At 43.4% G+C, this 23,436-nt stretch overlaps 1 protein-coding gene across 1 annotated transcript in view; it reads left to right on the top strand.

Annotated features, from left to right (window-relative positions):
• lama1 (laminin, alpha 1) overlaps nucleotides 1-23,436 on the top strand; it is a 114,489-nt gene that overhangs the window by 8,418 nt on the left and 82,635 nt on the right. Inside the window, exons 2-3 of the mRNA XM_007897260.1 lie at nucleotides 20,001-20,171; nucleotides 20,593-20,705. Of these exons, the coding sequence (XP_007895451.1) occupies nucleotides 20,001-20,171; nucleotides 20,593-20,705 (284 nt within the window). The remainder of the gene's footprint in view (nucleotides 1-20,000; nucleotides 20,172-20,592; nucleotides 20,706-23,436) is intronic.

The raw sequence follows: 23,436 nt of genomic DNA, 5'->3' as shown, positions 1-23,436 counted from the left end.
GCTGATGTGTAGCAACCACCCTTTCACAGCATTGTTCCACCCATAAAATACACAGTCACTCCACTTTACAGCATATTCTGTGAAGCATGTTGACATGTCTCAACGACGTGATATCAAATGCAAGCATTATTTTATTAATATCTTTTGAGAGCATCCAGAAATGTGAAGCTTGACGATCACTTACCTGTCAGAGGCCATGTAAAAGCTTAGGATTGATCCATGTTTTGGTGCAAGACTTCGGGAAATTGGAACTACAAGGTAAAAGCAAAGTATGAGTTGGCTGAGAAGCCTTTGGTAAAGTAGTGCCTTGCTTTCTTTGCCTTGCCACAAATGGCTGCAGTAAAGCAGATAGCTCATTGTGACTGATAATCATTTCCTGCCATTGTAAAGTGATACAAAAGAATATGTGAAAGAGACGGAGAACTTTAAAGGGGAGGGGAAAAGACTCCAGTGATTGTGAGCCAGCTGTGTTGTGGGTACTGTCTGATACATTGAGGAAAACGTGCATTGAATGTAGTTAATGCATGATGTGGAGTGAGCCAACACTGAATGACACTGCAGCTCCTGCTGGGAAAAGACAGCACGAAATCCCTGTGCATTTTGTGCTGTGCTGCACTTTGGCAAAGCCTTATGGTTGGCGAGAGCCATCCAGTATTTGTCACTTGTAACTGATGCAATTGAACACAATTCGCACCGCTGTATGCAACTGGAAAGCGACAGAGTTTGGCAAACACGTTTTCACAAAGGTGGCAAATGTAAATGATTATTGTTCCGTCAATCTATCAACCACAACAACTCGCAATTATATAGCGCACTTTATGAAGAATAGTATCTTGGCTCACTTTATAATTACAGGGTGGGATGCAAAGCGTGGGAGAGGGAGAAAGGAGGAGGTGACAATAGCCACATGGCTGAAGAGGTCGGATTTAAAGGTTGCCAGAAGTGGGTTGAATGCATTGGGAGAGGAAGGAGGTTAGGGGTACAATTGCTGTCAGCAAACATATATGAATTGCTTTGGAGAATCTCAAGGGTGAGATATGAATGGGTGGTGTAATATCCCGTTACCAAATGGTACATTACTTTTCTCGCCAAAGTTATATTGATTTCCTTTTAATAGAATGGCTAACGAGAAGATATTTTGAGGGACTACAGCATTTAAGAGGAAAACAGATAAATATTTGAGGAAACTTAATTTTAAAGGTTTTTGGGGAACAAGTTGGAAGTGGGATTGAAACACTATAGGTAGACACAATGCCCCTCTACACCTCCCCTTTACCCCCTCCCCCTTGTTCAGTACCCTTGTGAAGCGCTCTAAGACGTTCTTTATTCTTCGTGACAGGCGCTATATAAATGTGGTTGATTTGAGCTTCTGTCACTGCTCCCGCATCAGATCGGCAGCGGGAAGATTTACCAATTGCCAGTAGCGGTGTGATGGGTGTGTTTGTGTATTGTAACGTCTTGCCATTGTATCCTTTAATTGGGTTTGACTATCTTCAATGGAATTTGACAGTCTAACAGTCAGTCAACAGAGATAGTACTTTGGCAAACGCAGCTTGAATTGTAAATGCTTTTGGGACATGTTGTCCATCCAAAGGAATGTGCAGAGTGCCAAAAAAACAAAAGTGGTGAGGGGGAGGTGGGGAGTGTGTGGAGGGTGGAGAGGGGGATTCAATTCTAACTTGTCACAGTGTTCCCTGGGCTCCTGCAGTTTAATTCTTTCAATATCACAGTTTGAATAACCCAGTAACATGTCAATTTAGTTTTAATTTGCAATACTTCAGAGTCCGCGAGACTGAAAAGTGGGGCGCGTGTAATGGGAACCATTTGTGCCAGATGGTGTCAAACGTGCAAATAATGTAATAAGTGAACGCAACTGCAGGTTTTAAAGAGCCCTTTGAAAACTGTTTCAAAGTCGGTTTCGGTTTTAAAACAGGAACCTGTCAGGTCACGGAATCACAAAGATAATTAAACATTTTTCTTTTGCTTGGATTCGTCAAAAAAACATTTGAATAAAAACATCTCTGTCTGTGTGAGCGTGAAACTTGCAGGGTTTCCAATAATGTTGTTTCAAATCGTGCCAATGGGATCTTTAAGCTGAACAGGCAGGTGGGACCTTGCTTTAAAGTCTCAGTAGGGTGATGATGCCATTTGGTCCAGCACTGCAATGGAGTGTTAGCCTAGAATATCAGGTCAAAGTCCTTTAGATAGGGCTCAAAACCCACAACCTTCTGACTCCCAAGAGGTGAGAGTGCTACCATCTAAGCCAGGCTGACATCTTTCAGTTGTGCATCATGATAACAGTGTGAGTAAAAATAATCCTTACATTTGGTATTGCTTCTTTCACATCGGGAGGACCTCTGAAAGCGCTTCACCGGATTTACTGTAAAGTGTAGTGACTGTATTCACAGGGAATTGTGGCAGCTCATTTGTGGACAGTGATGTCCCACAAACAGCCATAAAGTGAATAATCAGTTTTATTTAGGGGATAGAGGAAGGGAGAAGAGAAATTCACTTCTTTTTGAATAGTATTATGAATTACATGTGTTTCCTATTCTGTCTTACTTTGTAGTATCTTGCATGTATTTGCATTGGACATTATTTGTCAGCCCATGTACATCTCCTATCAAGCTCACTTCGTAAGGTGTTTGCAATCTCCTCTGATTCCACAAGAACCCCACCCCACTTGACACCATCTACAAATGTAACTACTGCCCACAAGATATACAGTCAATTCACTTTACAGTATATTCTGTGAAGCTCCTTGAGACGTCTCGAAGACTTGATAAGGCGTTATATCAAATGCAAGGATTATTACCTTACGTTGGGTCTGCAAATCCTTTGTTAATGTACACAAGTTCTTAAATTCATGTGGCAATGTGGTAGCTGTTTTCCGTTGTTTAAAGTTATTTTTAGTTTTGAAGAGCTATTGACCTTCAAATTAGAAGCAAAGCACTGGTGTACAAAATTGCAGGAACCTTTCTAAAGTTGGAAATCTCGAGCAGGGTTGTCTTCTCCTTGGTTTCATCTAAAAAGATAATAACTTGTAATACCCATCGCAACAGCTCTGCTTAATTATCAGCCCAAGGTTGTATTGTGCAGGATTTCAGGTGTCGTTCCGTTGTGAATCTTTGTTACTATAATCCACCCCCCAACACCCCCAGCACACCCACATCCCCTTCGAAACATATGAGAGAAGGAAATATTTGTAACCTGCGATCTTTTTATTTTTGGATACATCTTCGTTCATGCATTGAAAAACACCCCGCGTGCTTGTCAAATTGTATTACTGGTGCAGCGAGCCAGAGTTGGTTTCACATCCGCTATAAAGGCCAGGAAGAAATAATTAATGAATGGAGTCAGATTTAGACCATTTGCATAACGTGCGGATACTGGGTCTTCTGTAAAAAAAGCTCGGACGCCTCGAACCTTGAGAACCCAAAGCGTGAAATTTCTCACCATCTTCGTTTTTAAAGAAAGATCACTCATCGTCTTGAGAATCAAGATATTTCAAGATTTTGGAAATGTCTCAAATTCATTCTTTGTTTGGAGGCAGGTTTCCTGCAGTTCCGATTAGTAATTCTCCCGAGATCTTACATTTTAAGGAAACAGACTACTATCCAAGATGATGGGATCTAAGCCAGAAGAACGTCCTCCTGCGAGAGGGCCCGATAGGCTCTGAGCCAGGACAATGGACTTGGGCCAGGATTTTGTGAGGGTTTTTAGATCTCAGAATGTTTGTTCGAGATCTGACCCAAGTTCAGGTGCAGAGTTTGACCCAATGTCCTAAGGAAGCTCTACGATGAGAATAAGCATCATCTGTTCAGACAGGTGGCTCTAGAGTGCTAGACAGTCAGAGTGCTGTAGAATTCATGGGGTGTGAGTTTTGAGTTGACTTGCCAGGAATAAAATGTCCTTCGACAATAAGATGAGTAATTATAGGGTCAGATTTCAGGAAAAGCGAGTTCTACGTATTGTGTTGAACTAAGCGAGGCAGTGATCTGCATTACACAGGCATGCGGATGACACCGTTCTTAACACACAGGTGCCTGCAGTGGTGGGGGGTGTTGCATTAAGCTGCAAATTCAAGGCCCCTTTTCCTTGAGAGTATTCTCTTCCAACGGGAATTTATTTCATTCATTTCAATTCATTTAATCCGTGGCTGCAGTGGTTACTTTAACGCCTCTTTTTTTTGCACAAAGAGCTGAATCAAACAGCTCAGCTCCTTTGCTGTGAAAGAGACCTTTCATTTCCTCCCAGGATCTTCCATCAGAGGGTCACTTTGCTCGAACAAAAGAGCCGGCCGGCCCTATTGCTTCAGTTTCAGCTGAGCTGGTTCCCGCGGGAAGAGAGGTGCAAATGTGCTTTGTTTCAGCCAAATATCCATCAGACCCGCTCTGAGGCTTTCAGCCGCACAGAGTCTCAATTTACAGCAGCAAGACACGGATTCCTCTGTATCTTTTACAGATGGAAATCCTTCCTTTGATGCTTTGCTTCTTCTTTTTCTTCCCTCTCGAGCTGTGTGTCAGCCTGGCTCAGGTGGTAGCACTTTCACCTCTGAGTCAGAAGGTTGTTGGATTTAGAACTCATATAGTCAAAGATGACACTGACAGCGCTTGGGGGAGTGTTGCACTGTCAGAGGAATAAAAAGTGAAACTGAGGTCCTGGCTGCCCATTCAGGTTGGACATTAAAGATCCCATTGGCACTATGCAAAAAGAGGAGGGAATTTTTCCCAGTGTCCTGGGCAACAAATCCCCCAGATAAAATTGGTCATTCACTTCATGGCAATTCGTGGGAGACATTGCTCTGCGCAAATTGACTGCCGTATTCACCCACAAAACAGTCATTGTGCTTTGCAGTATAGTCTGAGAAGCGCTTTGCGATGCCCTCCTGACATGTAAGGTGCTATATTAAATATGAGGCTCATAATTATTATTATTAAAATTCCCATTTTAATCTAATCTCTCAGAATGATTCATTATCATGTTGATGGGTCATGATTTTGTTTAATTTCACTGCTGTGGGGGAGAGGAGGGAATGGGGGTGGGGGGGAGACAGCACTGCAGTGTTGGAGATGCTAACCTTCTGATGAGATGCTAAACCGAGGTCCCATCCGCCTGTCCAGGTGGACATTAAAGATCTACTCTAAAAGACAAACAATTTTTTCCCCACGTCCTGGTCACCAATCCCCCAAATAAAATTGGTCATTCACTTCATCACTATTTGTGAGATATTGACTGCCATGTTGACCTACAAAAACACATACAGTACAATAAATGCTGTGAATCAGTTGGACACATCCCCTCTGCCTTCAAAGGGGAGGATGTGTCAAATCTTATGCAAGGATTATTAACATTTAGTGATAGGTTTGTTCATTTAAATGCAGCAAATTCTTCTGAGCGAATGATTAGAATAATGGACTCAACACACAATAACTATAAAAAGCTTCAGGTTATTTCATCTATTTGCTGGAGGCATGGCTTCGTAGTTGCTGCTTTAGTTTTATCATATAATGTATGTACACAATCAAGAGAACAGATTGCTTTCATGAGGAATGCTTGACCCTGACAGTTTGGCAGAGAGTAAGTAGCCTTTGTATTGCCGTCCAATGACAACTGCCCTGAGACTGTTTCTAAGCCCAATCCATTGCACTGCATTGTTTTTCTCTACTTCAAATATTGACTACGGTGCCTTCAGGTGTTGCACTTGCGAGGGTAACAATTTGCAGCTTGAGGACCTGCCGTTTTGTATCGGGCACACGCAGTGTAGTGTGTCCTTGAAAAGACTTTCTTTTTCTTACCAATTGGGATTTCCGCAGAGAGAATGTCCACCTGGGTCTAGATTGACTCTATTTGTGTTGCATTTCAGTCAGAAGAGTGTCCAGAATTTGGCAAATTCTTAAAACGGAGCCTTGATTCTGAAAGTGCTTTTCTGTAAATTCTTCCGACGAACTACAAAAAAACTGGCTTACAATACAACGCAATTTACGTTTATATAGTGTCTTTCAGGAAGACGTCTCATAGCAGTTCACACAGCTGACCTGAGCCGGGGGAGAGGGGAGAAAGCTGAGTTGGGGGATTGAGTGGGAAAGATGACTGAAAGAACTGTTGATTAACTGGTGATTTGTAAAAGTGGGGAGCAAAGGGGCAAAAGAAGAGGGATGGATGCAGAAAGCAGGGGTAGGATGGCTGAACTCTCACCTACTGACGGTGGGGAGGATCGGGAGATGTGAAGCAGGCCAGTGTTTGCTGAGTGGAGGTAACGGCTGGGTCAGTAGGGTTGCAGGAGATCGCAGAGGTATGGTGGAGGGAATTTGAACGTGAGGACGTGGATCTTGAATTTGAATGCCTCGAAGGTTAAGACTGAATTCAACAATTTGTCAAGTTCTGGACCTTCTGAAATGCTATATAAATAGTCTATCTAAACCCAGGTGGAACATCCCCAGGGTTCCCGTTTGCTGGACTTCTAACTCACAGCGCTGTAGCAGCAAAGGCTAATGTTGTTGAAATTTACAATGACATGAATCATTTTGCAGTTTTTTACCATTCTTTTTAATTGAAGAATTTTCCAAATTTGTTTACAGTTTAAGAACAGAAGAGTCTAGGTTAAGACTAGGTTGATTGATTGTTTTTTTGTGTATGTGTGTGTGTGTATATATATATATTGGGGAGGGGGTAAGGAGATTGTATGCTGTTTATATTTTCAGTGGAGAAAATTGTTAGGGAGGGCTTCGCAGATCTTTAGATCTTTCCCATTTCAAACATACTGCTGATCAGCCACAGATGGACGATAGCACTTGCTGTCTCGTCTGCGATTTTTAATCTAAATTGTCAATCTGTACGCATTTAGCTTTGAGTCAGCAATTGTAATAAAGTTGATGAACTATTGATTAGATCCAGATAAAATTCCTTTGTGACATTCCTTCATGCATATTGCAGTTCAGGCCCTGATATAAATTTGTTCCCTGCGCCTGTGATTTTGTTTTCTCCCCAAACAGAAACCAGAATCGGAGACCAGTCAACGAGCCCCTCAAGTCGCTGGTTTCCTCTTTTGTGCCAGAAAACCCTAGCTCGCTATGAAGTTCATCCACAGCTTGACCTATCTATGGTCCAAAATTCCACTTGCTCTTAGTCTGCAGCCTGTTCATTTTGTCCTAAAACTGAAGATTTTATCCAATTAAAGATTGGACAAAAATGGTACACGTTTTATGCATTTGTGAGGGCTTTTTAATCTTCAGCCAGAATGGCCTTGTAGGTGACGACCAGGTGGAATTACAGGCCCTCCTCCCATTGCTGAAAAGTAAAGAATACGTTTTGTTCTGTGCGGCGAATGGAAAAGTCCCATGTACGTGAACAGTGATGAATTGAAATCCAAACTGTCTAACACCATCATTCATTATGTCAGATCCTCACTTTTGTGGAGATTCTTAATGTCCTCAGTCTTCCCTCCCCTCCAAAAGCTAAAATCCAAGCCAGGTCTCCCTTGACCACTTTTTCATTTGCCAAGCTTTGCTGCTGCTCCTTTTTAACCATAGTCTGTCACCAGGTTCTCTTTAAAGAGATTGTTTCAATCAGGGAATATTCAGACTGTTTAGACCTTGCTGTGTCCTGCTCTGCCATCATCTCCTATCACATAAAGCTTTAATCACCAAAGGAAATGCCTCTGTGGATTTTTTTTTTTGATCTAATATATGATAATGATCTAGACTCCCAAGATATTTCTGCGGCTTTGACTACAAGTAACCAGTGCAGCAAACCATCTGTACTTCATTTCCTTGAAAGATGGATTACTCCAGGAGTACAGTGACTCAGTGTTAAATGTTATGACTGAGACCAACTTCAACCCAAGTTGGTTCAGCTGAAATAGGTTCTCGAATGGGCCTTTCACCACTTGTTTTGTTTGCAAGAATTGTACTTCAGTTTACTTGAATTAGCTGTAGTCTTTCTATCCTACCATTATATGGTCAAGATCCCATTACGTGTAGATAAGACATAATAATAATAATAATTCTAACAATAATAATCCTTGATAGGAGGTCTCACAGTCTTTCGCAAGATTTACTGTTAAGTGCAGTGATTGTAAATTTCATTGGGGAAATTAATCATTTTGTGTGCATGAAGGAAGCAATAAGGTGGGAGGGAGCAGTTAAAACTGTTTCTACCACAGATTATATTGGGAACATAAAGCATTACATTATGGGTTTGATACAAAACCCAGAATAGCAAATATCTGGTGGGGCAAAAAGGTAGAGAGCGAGGAGGCGGATAATACGCTGTCATCAAATCTGAACATTTCTGTGCATACATTGGTGGCTCCTTTATAGAAGAGAATTTATCCTGGTATCCTGGTCAACAGTCCTGCAGTTAAATTGATCAACCGCTTTGTGGCTGTTGTGGAACAGTACCTTACGTAATTTGATCATCGTGCTTGACAACAACTCTCCATAATGGCGCTTTGTGACTTTATTGGTGCTCTTGCATATGCATAGCGCCCTTCACCCATGATAGCGTCTCGGAGTAAATCAGAGCAAGGGGGGAGGGGAGGTGACCAAATTTACAGTCAAAGGTAGGACTTGAAGGTAGATAAAGAGAGGGGCGAGGTGGCGAGACAAAGGCAGGTAGTTTCAGAGATTAGGGAGATAGTCTTTCTATCATTTTCAAATAGAATTATTACACCTTTCATGACTTTTAAACATGGGTTGGCCATGGGCTATTAGCCCAACTTGTTGCGTGCAAATTGGCTACCCCATTCGCTTACAAAATACAATATAGTCAATTTACTTTACTGTATATTCTGTGAAGCGCTTTGAGACGTCTCGAAGAAGCAACAAGGTGCTATATAAAATGCAGGGATTATTATTACAGTAAATCCTGTGAAGATCCTTCAGATGTCCTTCTGACATGAAAGGTAGTGTATCAAATGTAACAATTGTTAATATTATTATTATGTCGATGTTTGGGGTTAAGATCATAGATTCATAGAAGGTACAGTTCAGTAACAGGCTATTCGGCCCATCCAGTCTGGCTGCTGTTTATACTCTATCCAAACAGCGCAGTGCAGAGAGCTAACATGCTTTTCCCAGAGCCACCGGAGCAGTTGGTCACACTGTAAACTTGTGTCGCACAGCAGGCAACTTGAAACATGTTTGGTCCCGAACCGGTTGGCAATCTTAGAATGAGAGCTGGTTTGCACGTAGGAAAAGACAGACCATCTGATGCTGATTTGACTTGCTCGGGGTATCCCAGCTGGCAGTACGGATTGAAGCTTATTTAATCAAGATTCCTTCAGAGCCCTCCTTGTCAGTAATGGAGTTCTTGCCTGCAAACCTATAGTCACCACGCTTTACAGAATACCTCTTGTGATGCACTTTGAAATGTTTTAATGTGACGATGCACTATATCAAATACAAGGATCATTATTATTATTGTTCGTGTGTCTGCGCAATAGGTATCAGCATAGACTCTATGTTTTTCATCCATACTTTCCAAGAGTGCAGAGTCGGTGAGGGCAGTCCATGCCCCACATATACTTTTTATCAGTGACTCTTGGTGGAATGCTGCATGTCCAGACTTTGATCCATGTGGGGTTTCCATTAAGCCCAGTTGAGAAGTGTATGCAATGGGTTTCAAGTAAGGGCCAAATTGGATTCATACACACACTACACCCTCACGCTGCCCTCTGGTCAATTAGCGCCGAGACCCACTGACGGGAACAGGGCTCAGGTACAGAGATTGGAAGCAGACCTCACCATGAGTCTGCTCTCAAGGAGAAGGGATAAAGGGGGATAAGTTTGGGAGTGAGAGAGGAGTTTCATTTTATTTTACTTTTCTGCTGCACTTTGAACGTAAATCACCAAGACGACCATACATTTATGAGTAGAACAAATACTTACTCGCAGCTTCAGAGATGCGTCTCTCAGGCAAGCCAGAAGGGTTGGAGTATGTACAGTGTACAAAAATGTGCAATACGCAGCAATCAGTTCACTTGTGGCATACATAGGGGGAGAAGGATATAGGGGTACAGGTGAAGGGAATAGGAGGCGTGGGGGGGGCTTGTGTGGATTATAACCACTGACCAGCATGGATTAGTTGGGTCGAATGGCTGTATCTTTCTATGTGTCTATATAACTTGTACGAGAATTTGCTGACGATGCAATTCGCCAGCGTTAGCAGCTCAGGGACTCTCCTGTGCTGTTCCTACAGCAGTGTGGGTAGTGAGTGAGCTGATAGCTTAGAAATGTAACAACCAGCAATTTTCAGATGTAAAAGTCTTTGTGAAGCTGGTTTAACACTTTACATGTAGTTTTCCTCCTACTGGGCAGTTTGTTGGCTGTGCTGATGTTGTTTGTATCTTGATCTTCCTTTTCTTTTCCCCCCCCCCACCACCACCACCACCACCCACACACACACTGTTTTTCTTGTTCTCCGTCTTGTTCTCCCTCTTGATTGCTCATTCTCTCTCGCTCTCACTTTCACTCAGTTTTCACTCCAATTCTTGTTCTCTTGCTCTTGCTTTCACTCTAATTCTTACTCGTCTCTTGCTCTTGTTCTCTCACTTGTTCTCTTTCCCTCTCATTCCCACTCTCACTCATTCTGTCTCTCTCTCCCTTGCTTTCTTAAAGCCACACACAGCTATCCATAGCTTAGTGGTTAGAGCACTCGACTCGCAAGCGAGAGACCTGAGTTCGATTCCTAGGCAGGGTGAAACATTGGGCAAGTTTCCTTACCCCACAAGCCTCTGGTTACCTCGCAGTAAGTAGGAAGCCAGCTGTAAGTTGATTGGCGGATCAGTTTTCTGGGGGGGGTGGGAATGATCTCTTCAAATTAAAATAATAATAAAAATATAATAATAATCTTTTACAGAGAGTAAGTGTTTGCTTCCTTGCAAGCAGCCACAACTGGTGATGCTGGCAGACCTTTTAGAGGCATTGAAGGTGCTTTAAAACCTAAATCCTTAAAAAAGGAACGTGGAAAAGTCTGCTCAGTAGAACCCATGCCAGCCGTTCATCACAAGCCCGGTCATTCGCTACTTGTATTTGGAAGCTTCTCAGTGCAACTAGCTTAGCACTGTCCCAAAACCCTCAGTGTTTCAAGGATATTCCATCCGTCAGTCAGCCCAACGTTGGTTTGGGAACTAGACTGGCGAGGAATTGAGCTGAGCACGTTAGCATTCTGGAGTGTGGTCACTTAACCGTGCCTCTGACCATGCAATATCCACACAGTGCTCTATATTCCACCAGTTTAGGAAGCTATTCCAACATCGTTTTGTTTTTGGAAGATAAAGAAGAAGGGACGTTAGAGTAGTGGACACAAACTGCCGCCTTTTTGGCCACCTTAAATTATGATATTGTTTTGCAAGCCAAAGCGTGGTTTATCGCTGCTATGGCAATTATATTTTTTGTATATAAATATTTTAGTTGTCATTGTAATGGGGAAACCTTTGCACAAATGTCTCATCTCTCTGAGGAACAGACCTTAGAAATAAAAGATAACTAACCCTGTTAGCGCTCCTACTAGTGTAACTACAACTTACTGACAATAGAGGAAAAGTAGCCCGACTCTGGCATATATTGGTGGGGGATATTGTGTGTGATGCCAAGATAACATTGACTTTTCATATAATAATGAAATAATCCCTTCAACAAAAATACATGAATAAAATAATAATAAGGTGGTCACTCAATCCACGACTGCTTGTGGGACACTGATGTACGCAATTGGCTGCTGTGTTTCCCTCACAAAATATAAAGTCAATTCAATTTACAGTATAGTCTGTGAAGCACATTGAGATGTCTGGAAAACATGATAAGCGCTATATCGAATGCAAGGATTTATTTTTATTATGTTAACTTGCAATAATAACTATTGCAATGGATACAGCACTCTATCGTGTCTACCCATCGCAAAGAGCTTCACGTAAGAATTGCTTTGAAGCGTAGTGACTGTTGTTATTGTAAACAAATATGAGAATGAAGCAGGCCTGTTTCTTGAACTTATCGCTGCAGAGAATCAGGTTAATCGGTACCAGATAACTTTCCTTGGTGGGGTGGGGGTGAGCACGGAAAATTGTGGGTAAGAAGAGAAATAGGGAGAACTGTTTCATTCGCAATGCTGTCCTTTCTGAATGGTTAGTGTGTCCTGTTTCATAGAGTTACACGGAGTGATACTCCACAGAAACAGACCATTGTTATCTTTGCATTTGATATAGTATTTTCACGTTGGGAGGATGTCTCACAGGATATACTGTAAACTGTAGTTACAGTGTGTTTGCAGACAAACACCATTCATCCTAACTACGTTATTATTATTTCCGAACAAGTGTCCTGAGGGATACTTCAGGCTAATTGCTGTCTGTTGGGTTGATAATAATCGTGCATTTGGTATATCGCCTTTCGTTAGCAGGATGTCCCAAAATGCTTCACAGGATATATTGTAAAGTGGAGTGACTGTTTTCTGAGCAAACACAGCAGCCAGTTTATGCACAGCAATGTCCCTCAAACAGCCAAGGAGTGAATGACCAATTTTATTTGGTATGAGTTGGCACCGTACAAAAACTGTGTTGTGGTAGCACTTGCTCACACACAAATTCCCTTGCACTTGCGGAATGGAGAAGTTTAACATGTAATGTTCACGGTCTCTTTGCAGATTTGTTTGCAGTATTGTTTTGACCTGGGGCTCAACATTTTACCCAGTCTTAACCTGTTAGTCCAAATTTGTCTTGAAATTTAAGATGGCGCTAAATTGTTGAAAATTTTCCTATTTAATCTTAAATTAGAAACTGGGTTTCTTTTTTAAGAGACCGGAAGTAACTGACTTTTCTCCATCTCCCTGCAAATCATTAACATTTTTAGATATCTATCTAGTTCCCTCTTGCCAGCTCACATGGATTCTGCCTCGATCACTGTACCCAGCAGAACATTGCACATCCTAACAACTCTCTTGTGTGTAAAAAAAACCTTAAAATCTCCCCCTTTGATCTTTTGTGTTAATTATCTTAAGTTGATATCCACTAATCATTGACACACCGATCAGTGAAAATAATTGCTCCCTATCAACTCTTATCAAAGCCTCTCTTCATTTTAAAGACCTCATATTAGGTCTCTCCTGAATCTTTCCTGTTTCAATAAGAATAGGCTCCAGTCTCTGCCAATGTGTCAAAATACTCATCCCAGTAAATCTCCTCTCCATCTTCTCTATGGTCCAGACTTCTTTCCTAAAATGAGATGACCAAAACTGGACACAGTGCTCTATTCTGGTCTAAGTAACAATTTGTACAGATTAAACATCACCTCTTTGGTTTTATATTGTATTGGCCCTATTTATGAGACCGAGGACCCCATTAGCTTTCTTCTCGGGTTATACCCTCAGAGGACTTTGGGGAACTCAGACTCTTCCGCCTCTCATCCTCACATTCCCCCTCCCTGCTCGGAGGTACTTGCACTCAGGAGAATCCCCTGAGTAAGTCGTGCACATCTGGAGACTAGATATAGAGAAGTATTGTCTAAGCTCTGAGCGCAGGTCACATGCCTTCCTGCCTACTCAACGGGATATGGAGTGCTTTCCCTTTACTGTGACCTTCAGTGTCAGTCAGCCTGGCTCAGATTGTTAGCACTTTCCTCCCATTGTCAGAAAATTGTGGGTTCAGGTTCCACGAAGTTTGAGTTCATAGTCCAGGCAGACACTCTAGTGCAGTGTTGGAGTAGCATTGCATTGGCAGACTCTCCCTCTTTCAGAGGAGAAGTTAAATCGAGGTCCCGTCTGTCTGTTCAGGTTGACTTTAAAAATTCCATGGCATTATTTGAAAAGAGACCAAGAGTTTCTCCCAGTTTCCTGGCTGACTATCCTCCAGATAAAATTGCTAATTCACCTCAGGTTGTTTGTGACACTTTGCTGTTGGCGAATTGGCTGCCAAGTATGCCTACTAAATCCATGCAGTCGTTATATTTTATAGAAAATCATGTGAAACATTTGAGATGTTTTGATGTGATGAAATGCCAAATAAAATGCAAGTATTATTTCTATTCCTTCTTATCTGATCAACTTGGGGGTATCAAAGGGTTAGGCATCCCATGTCAAACTCTTCACATAACTGCCAGAGGGGATTTCTGGAGCAGATTAGCAGCCTGCAGTCCAAATGTCTGTTCACCTTATCTTGTGGTAACCGTTAAATATGCGTGTGGAGCAGAGAGGGGAGAGGCAGGGGAGCAAAGCTGAGGAGGAACATATTTGTGCTGCGGTTGCCTCAGGGTATTGGCACCAGTTATAGATACGCTTTAGTGGGCATCACTGTTAGATCAACAAGACACCCCTGTTTACCTTGGAAGCACGGAGTAATAGAGTAGGTGAGCATGGAAATGCCACATAACGCTTATCACATCAAAACGCCACTGTAGCGTGCTTTCAAATTCCTCACACTCGTATTCAAATCACTTCACGCCCTTGACACCGCCCTACCTCTCTGACTTGCTTATTCCCCACTCCCCCAACTCAGCTGGCTCTGGCCTCCTATTTGTCCCTCGCCCCCTTCACTCCACCACTGGCAACCATGCTTTCAGCCACTTCGCCCCCAAACTCTGGCACTCTGCCTCAATCCCTCCGTATTGCCCCTTCTTTGCCAATCTTCAGATCGCACCCGAAGACCTTCCTCTTCCAATGTGCCTACAGTCACCTCCCCTCTCGCTCTCTCACCTCGGTATCGAGCTTCTTCATTGTTAACATCATTGTTAATCGTAACATCGCCCGCCTCTGCCACTACCTCACCCCTCAGGCCTCTGAAACTCTTGTTCACGCCTTCATCACATCCAGTCTCGACTATGCAAACACCCTGCTTGTCGGCTTTCCCAACTCCTTCCTCCACAGGTTGCAGATAATCCAGAACTCTGCAGACCGTGTCCTCTCCCGCACCAAACTCTGTGACCCCATCTCCCCCACTCTTGCCCGATCTCCGTTTCAAGATCCTGGTCCTCACCTACAAAGCCCTTAATGGCCTCGCCCCACCCTACCTCTGCGACCTCCTAACTCCCTACCAACCTGCCCACTCCCTCCGCTTAGCCGGCTCTGGCCTGCTCCAAGTCCCCCGACCCACTTGCTCCACCATTGGCGGGAGAGCCTTCAGCCCTCTGCCCCTGACCTCTGGAATTCCATCCCCCAATCACTCCGCCTCACCCCCTCCGTAGCCTCCTTCAAGTCCCGCCTCAAAATCCTCCTCTTTGACCATGCCATCGGCCACCCCCCTTCCCCTCCGCTCCCTTCTCCCTCCCTGACCCCAGCTCTGGTCTGAAATGCTGTCCAGCGCCTTGTGATGTCCTCCCGATGTGAAAGGTGCTATACAAAGGTAATAATAATAATAGTCCTTGCATTTGATATAGCGCTTTTCACGTCTTCTCGACGTCTCAAAGCACAGAATATGCTGTAAAGTGAATTGACCTATATTTATAGCGAAATGCCCATTTTTAATAATCATAATTAATAATCTTGTTGTTGTTAAGCACTCCGAGATGCTACCCAGTATGAAGGATGCTATATAAAAGCAAATTGTTGTTCTAGACTAATTACTGTCAAGTGTAGTGGCTGTTTTTTGTTGGCAAACGCAGCCGCCTTTTGCACCAGAAAGGCATCAGCACGAGAAGAAGCCCAGTCCTCTTCAGACAGAGGTTTGCTGCAAAGAGATCAATTGTCAGCAGTTTCCAATTTTATTTTATCACGTTTTGCAAATTTTGGATAATTCTTAAATTCAGCCTTACTTTTGTTGCCGGTTTTATGTATTTCAAAGTAGACCCAGAAAGAATATCGTCTTCCGAGGATTCTTGAGTGTCTTTACATGTTTGTGTGTGTGTGTGTTTGTGAGCAAGTGTTTGGTGGAGTAGGGAGTACAAAGAAGTGCGAAAAGCCTGTCTAATCAGACGGAAAAGGCGGCAGATGATGTTTGCTAGCCAGAACAGTAAAGAATAGGCTAGACAAGACAGCCGCAACGTTTCACTCGAAACATTAACATGCCTGTCACATGCTGATTGACTTGCTGTGAATTGCCGGCAAAACTTGCTTTTTTTTCCCTGTTCCTTAAAACCCTGGCCGATCTCCTCTGCTGCTCCAAGCCGCCTTCGATGCACTTTATTTTGAGTTGGGTTTTGCGTTCGATGCAGCCCCTTGTTGTGAGTCAGCCGTGCGAAGCCTTAAGGACCTGCCGTGAGCAGCTCGCTCTCACCAGCCCCTCACATTATTCAGCAGTTTTGCGCTTCATTTGCACTCAGCGGTGGGAAGATTCAGTTCAAACCCTCCTCCTGGCTTAGTGCTGTAAGAATCTAGTGGGCACACATCAATTGCTAGTCTACTGTGTGCCCAAAACCATTGTAGGCTGCCACAGATCTGTCTGGGAATCTGGAATAGAGACAAAACAATTTTGGGTGTGTGTTTGTGTGCACATGACCACATACACGTGTTTCAATCTAAGCATATTGAAAAAATTCCTCTGTTGCCGTTTTGGTTGCTCCTCGACCCCCACCATCTCCAGCACACAATTTTTTTTAACTCCTTCCCCTCCGTAGAAGCAACAAGCAGCGGGATGTGATTTTGCCACAGTTAGTTATCGGGAGTTCTTATCCTGAAAGTGATCAGGGCAAACCTGCATTGGGTTACACCAATGCACACTTTGAGGTCTCCCAAGCCATGGCTCTCAACAACCTGTGCCTAATGTTCTCTGGGATTAGATAAATTGGGTGTGTCCCTCCAGGGAAAGTCTGCATTCCATTCTTCCAGTATGGAAATTTCCATACATTAGTGGATCAAACTCCCAGTAGTTTAGATTGGATACTCTTAGGCATGACGATGGGCTTCAGTATGTGTGTGTGTGTGTGTAAGACACCCGGCTGACCAGAAACACATGGTTGCATTGCTTCAGGAATGCCTGTGTTTCCTCATTGATATTCCCGAAGAGGTAAAACAGAGTCCAGAACATCGCTGGTGACTTAGAGGGCATCATTTAAGATAATTAGCAATGCAGGAGGTCAGGAGGAATTTTTTAGGACGTGGAATGCCCTGCTGGGTGTGCTGGTCAAGACTGAATCCATATTAGCTTTCAAGAGAAACTATCATTTCTACCGTGCTTTTGGTCACCTGTCCTCTTTCTCCCCCCCCCCCCCCCCCACATACACACACACACTCACTTTCTTCCCCCTCCCCAGCTTGTTGTTGTTCCCCAGGCAGGTGTGTGAAGCCTTTGGGATGTCTTCCCTACATGAAAGATTGTGTATACATATAAGTTGTTATTGTTGTGGTTAGGTATCCTAAAAAGGATTAATTTTGCTAGCATGAAAATAATAATCACTTAAATGTGCAGGGTTAAGAGCAGGGGAATAGGATTAGTTGGATAACTCTTTCAAGAGCCAGCACAAGCACGATGTGCCGAATAGCCTCATTCTGTGCTGTAAGATTCTATGATTTTATGAATAGTGGACAGTGTGATTTGTAGGCAAATCAGACTGAATTGATGGCTCTTTCAAAAAGCCTGCATAGACACATCAGCTGCACGACCTGCTTCTTTCTATGGTTCTATGGCAGAACTGTGCATTTCTTCTTAGAAGCCAATGAGTGGTATGTCCCTCTCCACAGAATTACTATGATTGTCTCTAACCTGGAGCCAGCAATAAAGCAAAGTCATAGGGGTTGAGCATGTTTACAGGGTGGAATTTGCAGCATTTCAGAATGCATGCCTCAAGATACTTCCTTGTGAATTCCATACATTTCACCCCATTGTGTAGCGTCTGGCCCTGGAACAAATTCTGAGTGAAAACTCTTAAGTAGGTTCCCCCCCCCCACCCCCAGCCCTTACTGGATGGTCAGCTTGGACTATGTGAGTTCAAAGTTCTGATTTACAGCTTGAACCCACAACCTTCTGACTCAGAGTCAAGAGTGCTACCAGCTGAGACTTCCAGATTTGGTGCATTTCCCCAAACCCATTCGAATGCTGTATTTTTTTCTGCCCGCTTCAAAAAATTCCGCACAGTATCAAAAGTGGCGAGATTAGATCGAAGCGTTTTAAAGTAGCCGGGACGATTGAGCATTCTCTGCTGCTTAAGTGCTTGAAATTGCCATTCACTCGACTGTAATGTAAAGCTAAAATGAAATGCATTGAAGAGAAATCTATTAACTCCCGAACAGAAAACACTGTGGTTACATATTTTAAACTGCTGTCAATCCAGAACTTGCACATTTACAAATTAGATTATCTTCGCTGACTCCATCCCCAAGAGGGTATCTGACAGCAGGATCTATCACTTAAAATACCAAAATGAAACGTGCTCTTGCCAGCTATTGGCACTCTCCGTTTCTTGTGAGTTTTTTTCTTGTGAATTCCATGGCTATGATGAATGGCTCTGGTGGCTGTCCTTTTCATTGAACGACAATGGAAGGATCGTTGTATCAGTCTGGCTCAGTTGGTAGCGCTCCAGCCTCTTGAGTCAGAAGGTTATGGGTTCAAGCCCCCACATTGGGACTTTAAACTCACATAGTCTAAGCTGACACTCCAGTCAGTGCTGGGGATTGCTGTCCGTCTAAGGTTAAACCAAGTCTGCCTGTTCAGGTGGACTTTAAAGATCCTATGACTATTTGAAAAGAGAAAAGAGTGTCTCCCAGTGCCCTGGCCAGCAATCCTTCAGCTAAAATTGATCATTCGCTTCACGGCTGTTTTTGTGGGATGTTACTGTGCGTAAATGGCCTGCCGTGCTCACCTACAGTAAAATCCTGTGAAGAGCTTTGAGGCATCTCAGCAACGTAATAAGGCATAGTATTAAATGTAAAGATTATTATTATGATTTATCGAGTGACGAAGCACTGTTCGCGCTGGTAGTTACAAGCGCTGCGTGCTTTATTTGTCCCGTGACATAGAGCCATATTCCAGGGAAGAGACTTTCCTCCTTGCTTGGGAGTGGGACACACACATCACACCTGAGGGGAGGACAGGGGAAGAGCTTCTCTGCAGTTTTTTTTGTTAAATGTTCCCTTGCTTTGAGGCTCGTGCTCCACAGATTTATTGAGATCTTTTCCTGTGTGGAGCACTGACAATTTCCTAAAACAGGGACTGCTGCAAAGTGAGTGTTGCTGAGAGTTTCCAGGTCATTGTAGCTGTGGAATAGCCATTGTTTGTGTTCAGGCTTCAGTACAATGGACTCATTTAAAGAGCAGCTTGAAGCTGTGATGGTGGCCATTCTGGAGGGATAAGATCAATAGTGAATCCAAATCGTTACTTTAGGATGCAGCAAGCAGAAGAACAAGAGAACATAGGTTTAGAATTGTAAAGGGCAATTTCAGGCCAGACACCAAGAAGTTTTTCTTTATGCAGAGGGTGATCTGTAGTTTAGTGGTTAGAGCAGTCACCTCACAAGCGAGAGGACCTGTGTTCAATTCCCGGCAGTACGAAACATTGCCTGTGTTTACTTAGGGGTAAGTAGGAACACGGTTGTTAGTTGAGTGGCGGATCGCTTTACCGGGGGTAATAATTCTTTCATAAAAATTAATAATTATAAATGGGTCACTTCAGTCCACGACTGTGTGTGGGACACTGATCTGTGCAATTAATTGGCTGCCACGTTTCACCCACAAAACATACAGTCAATTCACTTTACAGTATATTCTGTGAAGCTCTTTGAGACGTCTAGTAGACATGATAAGGTGCTATATCAAATGCAAGGTTATTATTTTATTATGTAATTAACGCTTGGAACAGGTTGCCAGGAAGGTGGTGGAGGCCAGGACACTGGGACTCACTCAAAAAGCAGCCTGATGTGTGATGAGGGGACAATAGGGTGAGTGGTTCTGGAGGGATGAGATTGGATGGGCTTCATCCAAACCAACCCTTGTGAAGGATGGTATCTAAATGCAAGTGTTAATGTTGTAGAAAAATGTTAGAGACTGCAGACGTGGTTTGATGTTGAGGCCAACAGGCTTGCAAAACCCTTCGGACCTTCTTCAATTTTGTAAAAGTGAATTCTTCCCTCCTCTGTGTGCAGGTCTTTTCCCAGCTATCCTGAACCTCGCCAGCAATGCCATGATCTCCACCAACGCGACCTGTGGTGAGAATGGCCCCGAGATGTTCTGCAAGCTCGTGGAGCACGTCCCCGGGAGACCCATACGCAACCCACAGTGTCGCATCTGTGACCTGAACAGCACAAACCCAAGAGGTAACCGATGGTGTTCAACATCCACTGGCAGCGTTACAACCCTCTTCATTTCACTTGTTCAGGGTAGCACAGAAAGTTTGCCCAGTCTTAGCTCCTGAGACCATTTTGAGATTGAGATTTGATTTGAGATTGTGCAGAAGTGTGGAAGGTTCTTAAACTCAATGTTAGGTTGGAAGCGGTTTCTCGTTTGGAAACGCTCATGAGAACAGCTGTGTCAGGAAAGCGGGGTAATGCCGGGCAAGGACTGTACAGCACAGCTGAAAACACAATCTGTCCCAAACATCCATTATAACTCAGAGTCTAGTATTATAGATACGAAAACACCATGTCATAACAGGATCACCCTGCAGGTGCAACTCGCTATGAAGGTTTCTGTTGGTGGTGGTGGTGTTGTACTTTATCTATCTTTGTGTCTTTATAGAACGACATTCAATAATGTATGCCATCGATGGAACCAACAACTGGTGGCAGAGCCCAAGTATCCAGAATGGCCGGCAGTATCACTTGGTGACTATCACTCTGGATCTGCGACAGGTGAGCCACAGGGAAGCAGAAGAGCTCCACAATCCTTCTAGTTTTGCTCACAAAATACACTGTAGATTCACTTTACAGTGTATCCTGTGAAGCGCTTTGAGGCGTTTCGAAGACGTGATAAGACGCTAGATCAAATGCAATGATTATTATTATTATTAAGCATCTTATTTTAATATTCAAGGAAGGACCATGGTTTAACCTGCCATTCCAAAAGATGATGTCTCTGACAATGCTGCACTCATCCCATCATCACCCTGGTACCACAGCAGTCTTACCCGAAGGATGGCTCCTCTAACATTGCTGAGCTTCTCCAGCATTGCTTTGGAATCTCAGCCTAGATTATAACATCAAAGTCTTTAACATGCGGCTTGAACCCACAGCCTTCTGACCTGGAGTGCTGCCAAATGAACCAGGCTAACATTTTATATGGGAGACCTATTGATTTACAGCTATCCCCACCCCCTTGAACTCTGCATCTTTCAAATCCTTTGCTGCCTTTCCCAGTGCTTTCAGGAATCCCCTGAGGTCACATCATCTATCTCCTATCTCTTCAACCGTGCCTTCAGTCACATCACCTACTAAATTTATTTCGCTTCTTGCTCAATGCCCATTGTCATTATTATATTATAATATAATACTATAATTAATAAAGCTCCTTATCGTGTTGGCGAGGCGTCTCAGAATTTTAACAGTGAAGAGCAATGATAGTGTATTTTGTGGATGACCACAGCAGCCAATTTATGCACAGTGATATTTTACAAACAACCGAGAAGCGAATGATCAGTTTTACCTGAGGGATTGAGAGTCAGGGAACGCACTTTGAGGCGTCATTTTAATGTGAAGGCCAATCCTCAAGTGTAAGATATGTGCGGCCAGCACAAAGGTGGAATTTCTCATGCACGTGGAATCAGGAATTACAGCGTTTTATTAACTTGGCCCTCATGGTAGCATCAGGGGGATTGAGTCTGAGGAACACCACAAATATCATATCACCCCATTGTCCAAAGCCTTCAACCAGACCACAGACGAGACCGTACAAGTGGTAATGAGTAACACTGTTGTGCACAACTGTTGCCTCAAATGTCTGCTGTGCTTTATCTGACCACAAGTGCTTAGTATTAAGATTGAGATAGCCCTTCAGACAGTGCTTGAGATCTGGCAGAAACCCCTTGAATATCTGTGAACATAACAGAGCCGATGAGAATGAATGCCTGAAGGGCTTCTAAATAATGGGTTATGTGTCCAATTACATGTGGGCTTTGATGTACACCAATCATGATGGTTTAGTTATTAAAATGAAAGAGACATTGGATAGTGACCCCTACCAGCCCCTTGATCAAAGCAGCATTGACTTAATGAGTAGTGACAAATATTCGTCCTCAGAATCTGACCTTTATACTCCTTAGCGTCTCAACTTGATTTTTGTTTTGCATAATAGATTTATCTATTATATATTATATACACGGCATTTACACTGAACACGGGGTACAGAGGCGTTCAGCACCAAAGTAAAATTGTCTCTCTGGCCTATTGGCATTGCCATGTCTGGACAGTGGTGCAAAGAAGTGTTGTTTTGCTATTTGGAGGCATTTCTAGCTACAATCCTTACATTTAGATGTAGTAGAGTCTACAATGTCGAAACGTCTCAAAGCACCTTGCAGGGAAATGCTGACAAGTGTAGTGACTTAATTCAACGTGTACGCAGCAAGGTCCCATAAAGAGCCATGTGAATGACCCAGTTTCTCTGGGGGATTGTTAGCCAGGATACCAGGAGAAACTCCCTTCTTCTTATCATATGGTACCACACAATCTTTTATGGCCACCATAATAGGCAGACAGAAACCCAGTTTAATGCCTCACCTGAAGGATGGCACCTCCTACAAACACCACTCCCTACCTCCACCCCTAGTGCTGCACTGGATGTGAGTTTGTCCTGATGTAGAATAGAGAAAGAAAAGATGAAAGCGCCTTCCAAAACGAAGGAAAGGAAGAGCGAAAATCATTATGAGTTATCTGCAGTCAATCTCAAAGCCTCTTTACTTCTACTTAATACCTGTTACCATTTAAAAGTTGTACATCAGGTCCCCCTCCTTCAAAGCTCTCTAATGAAAAAGTCAAGATTTCATTTTTTTTTTAAATCATATAGGCACGAAGGCTACAATCATCCTCGTCTCCCTTCGTTGAACTCTTTCCAGTGCTTTGGGTGCTCCTTTGGAAGTAGAGCGACCAAAGCTGCACATTTATATTCCAATAGTGATCTTGCCAGGGATCTGCTCAGTGAATACTGGCCTGCTTCATCCATCGCCTTAATTGCCTTGGCATCAGTGTGTTGGGGGAGGGGTCTTTCACCCATTCTGCCCCTATTCTCTGGAACTACAGCCCAGAGTCCGACTACCTCTGCTAAGGCACATCTCAAAGCAAACCGTTTTGACCATCTTTTGGTCATCTTGCTTCTCCCCCCACCCCACCCTCCTCAGTTCCCACCCCCAGCTCGGGTGCCCAGCCAGCATTGTCAAGCACCTTGAGCCGTTCTTCCGCCAAGGAAGGCACTGTATAAATGTAAATTGTATCTACACACTGACATATTTTGAATTCTGGTCAAATTCACTCCAGGTGTATGACACAGATCAGATTTGCCTGGTTGACACTGGCACCCATTAACCGGATACGTTCAGGCAACGCCTCAGTGAATCGTGTCCGAAGCCATTTTCCTTTTCCCAGCTTTACTAAC

This window comes from Callorhinchus milii, unplaced genomic scaffold, assembly GCF_018977255.1.
Source record: "Callorhinchus milii isolate IMCB2004 unplaced genomic scaffold, IMCB_Cmil_1.0 Scaffold2, whole genome shotgun sequence".
NCBI classification, from domain to species: Eukaryota; Metazoa; Chordata; class Chondrichthyes; order Chimaeriformes; family Callorhinchidae; genus Callorhinchus; species Callorhinchus milii.
This window is presented reverse-complemented; position numbering and strand designations above follow the sequence as displayed.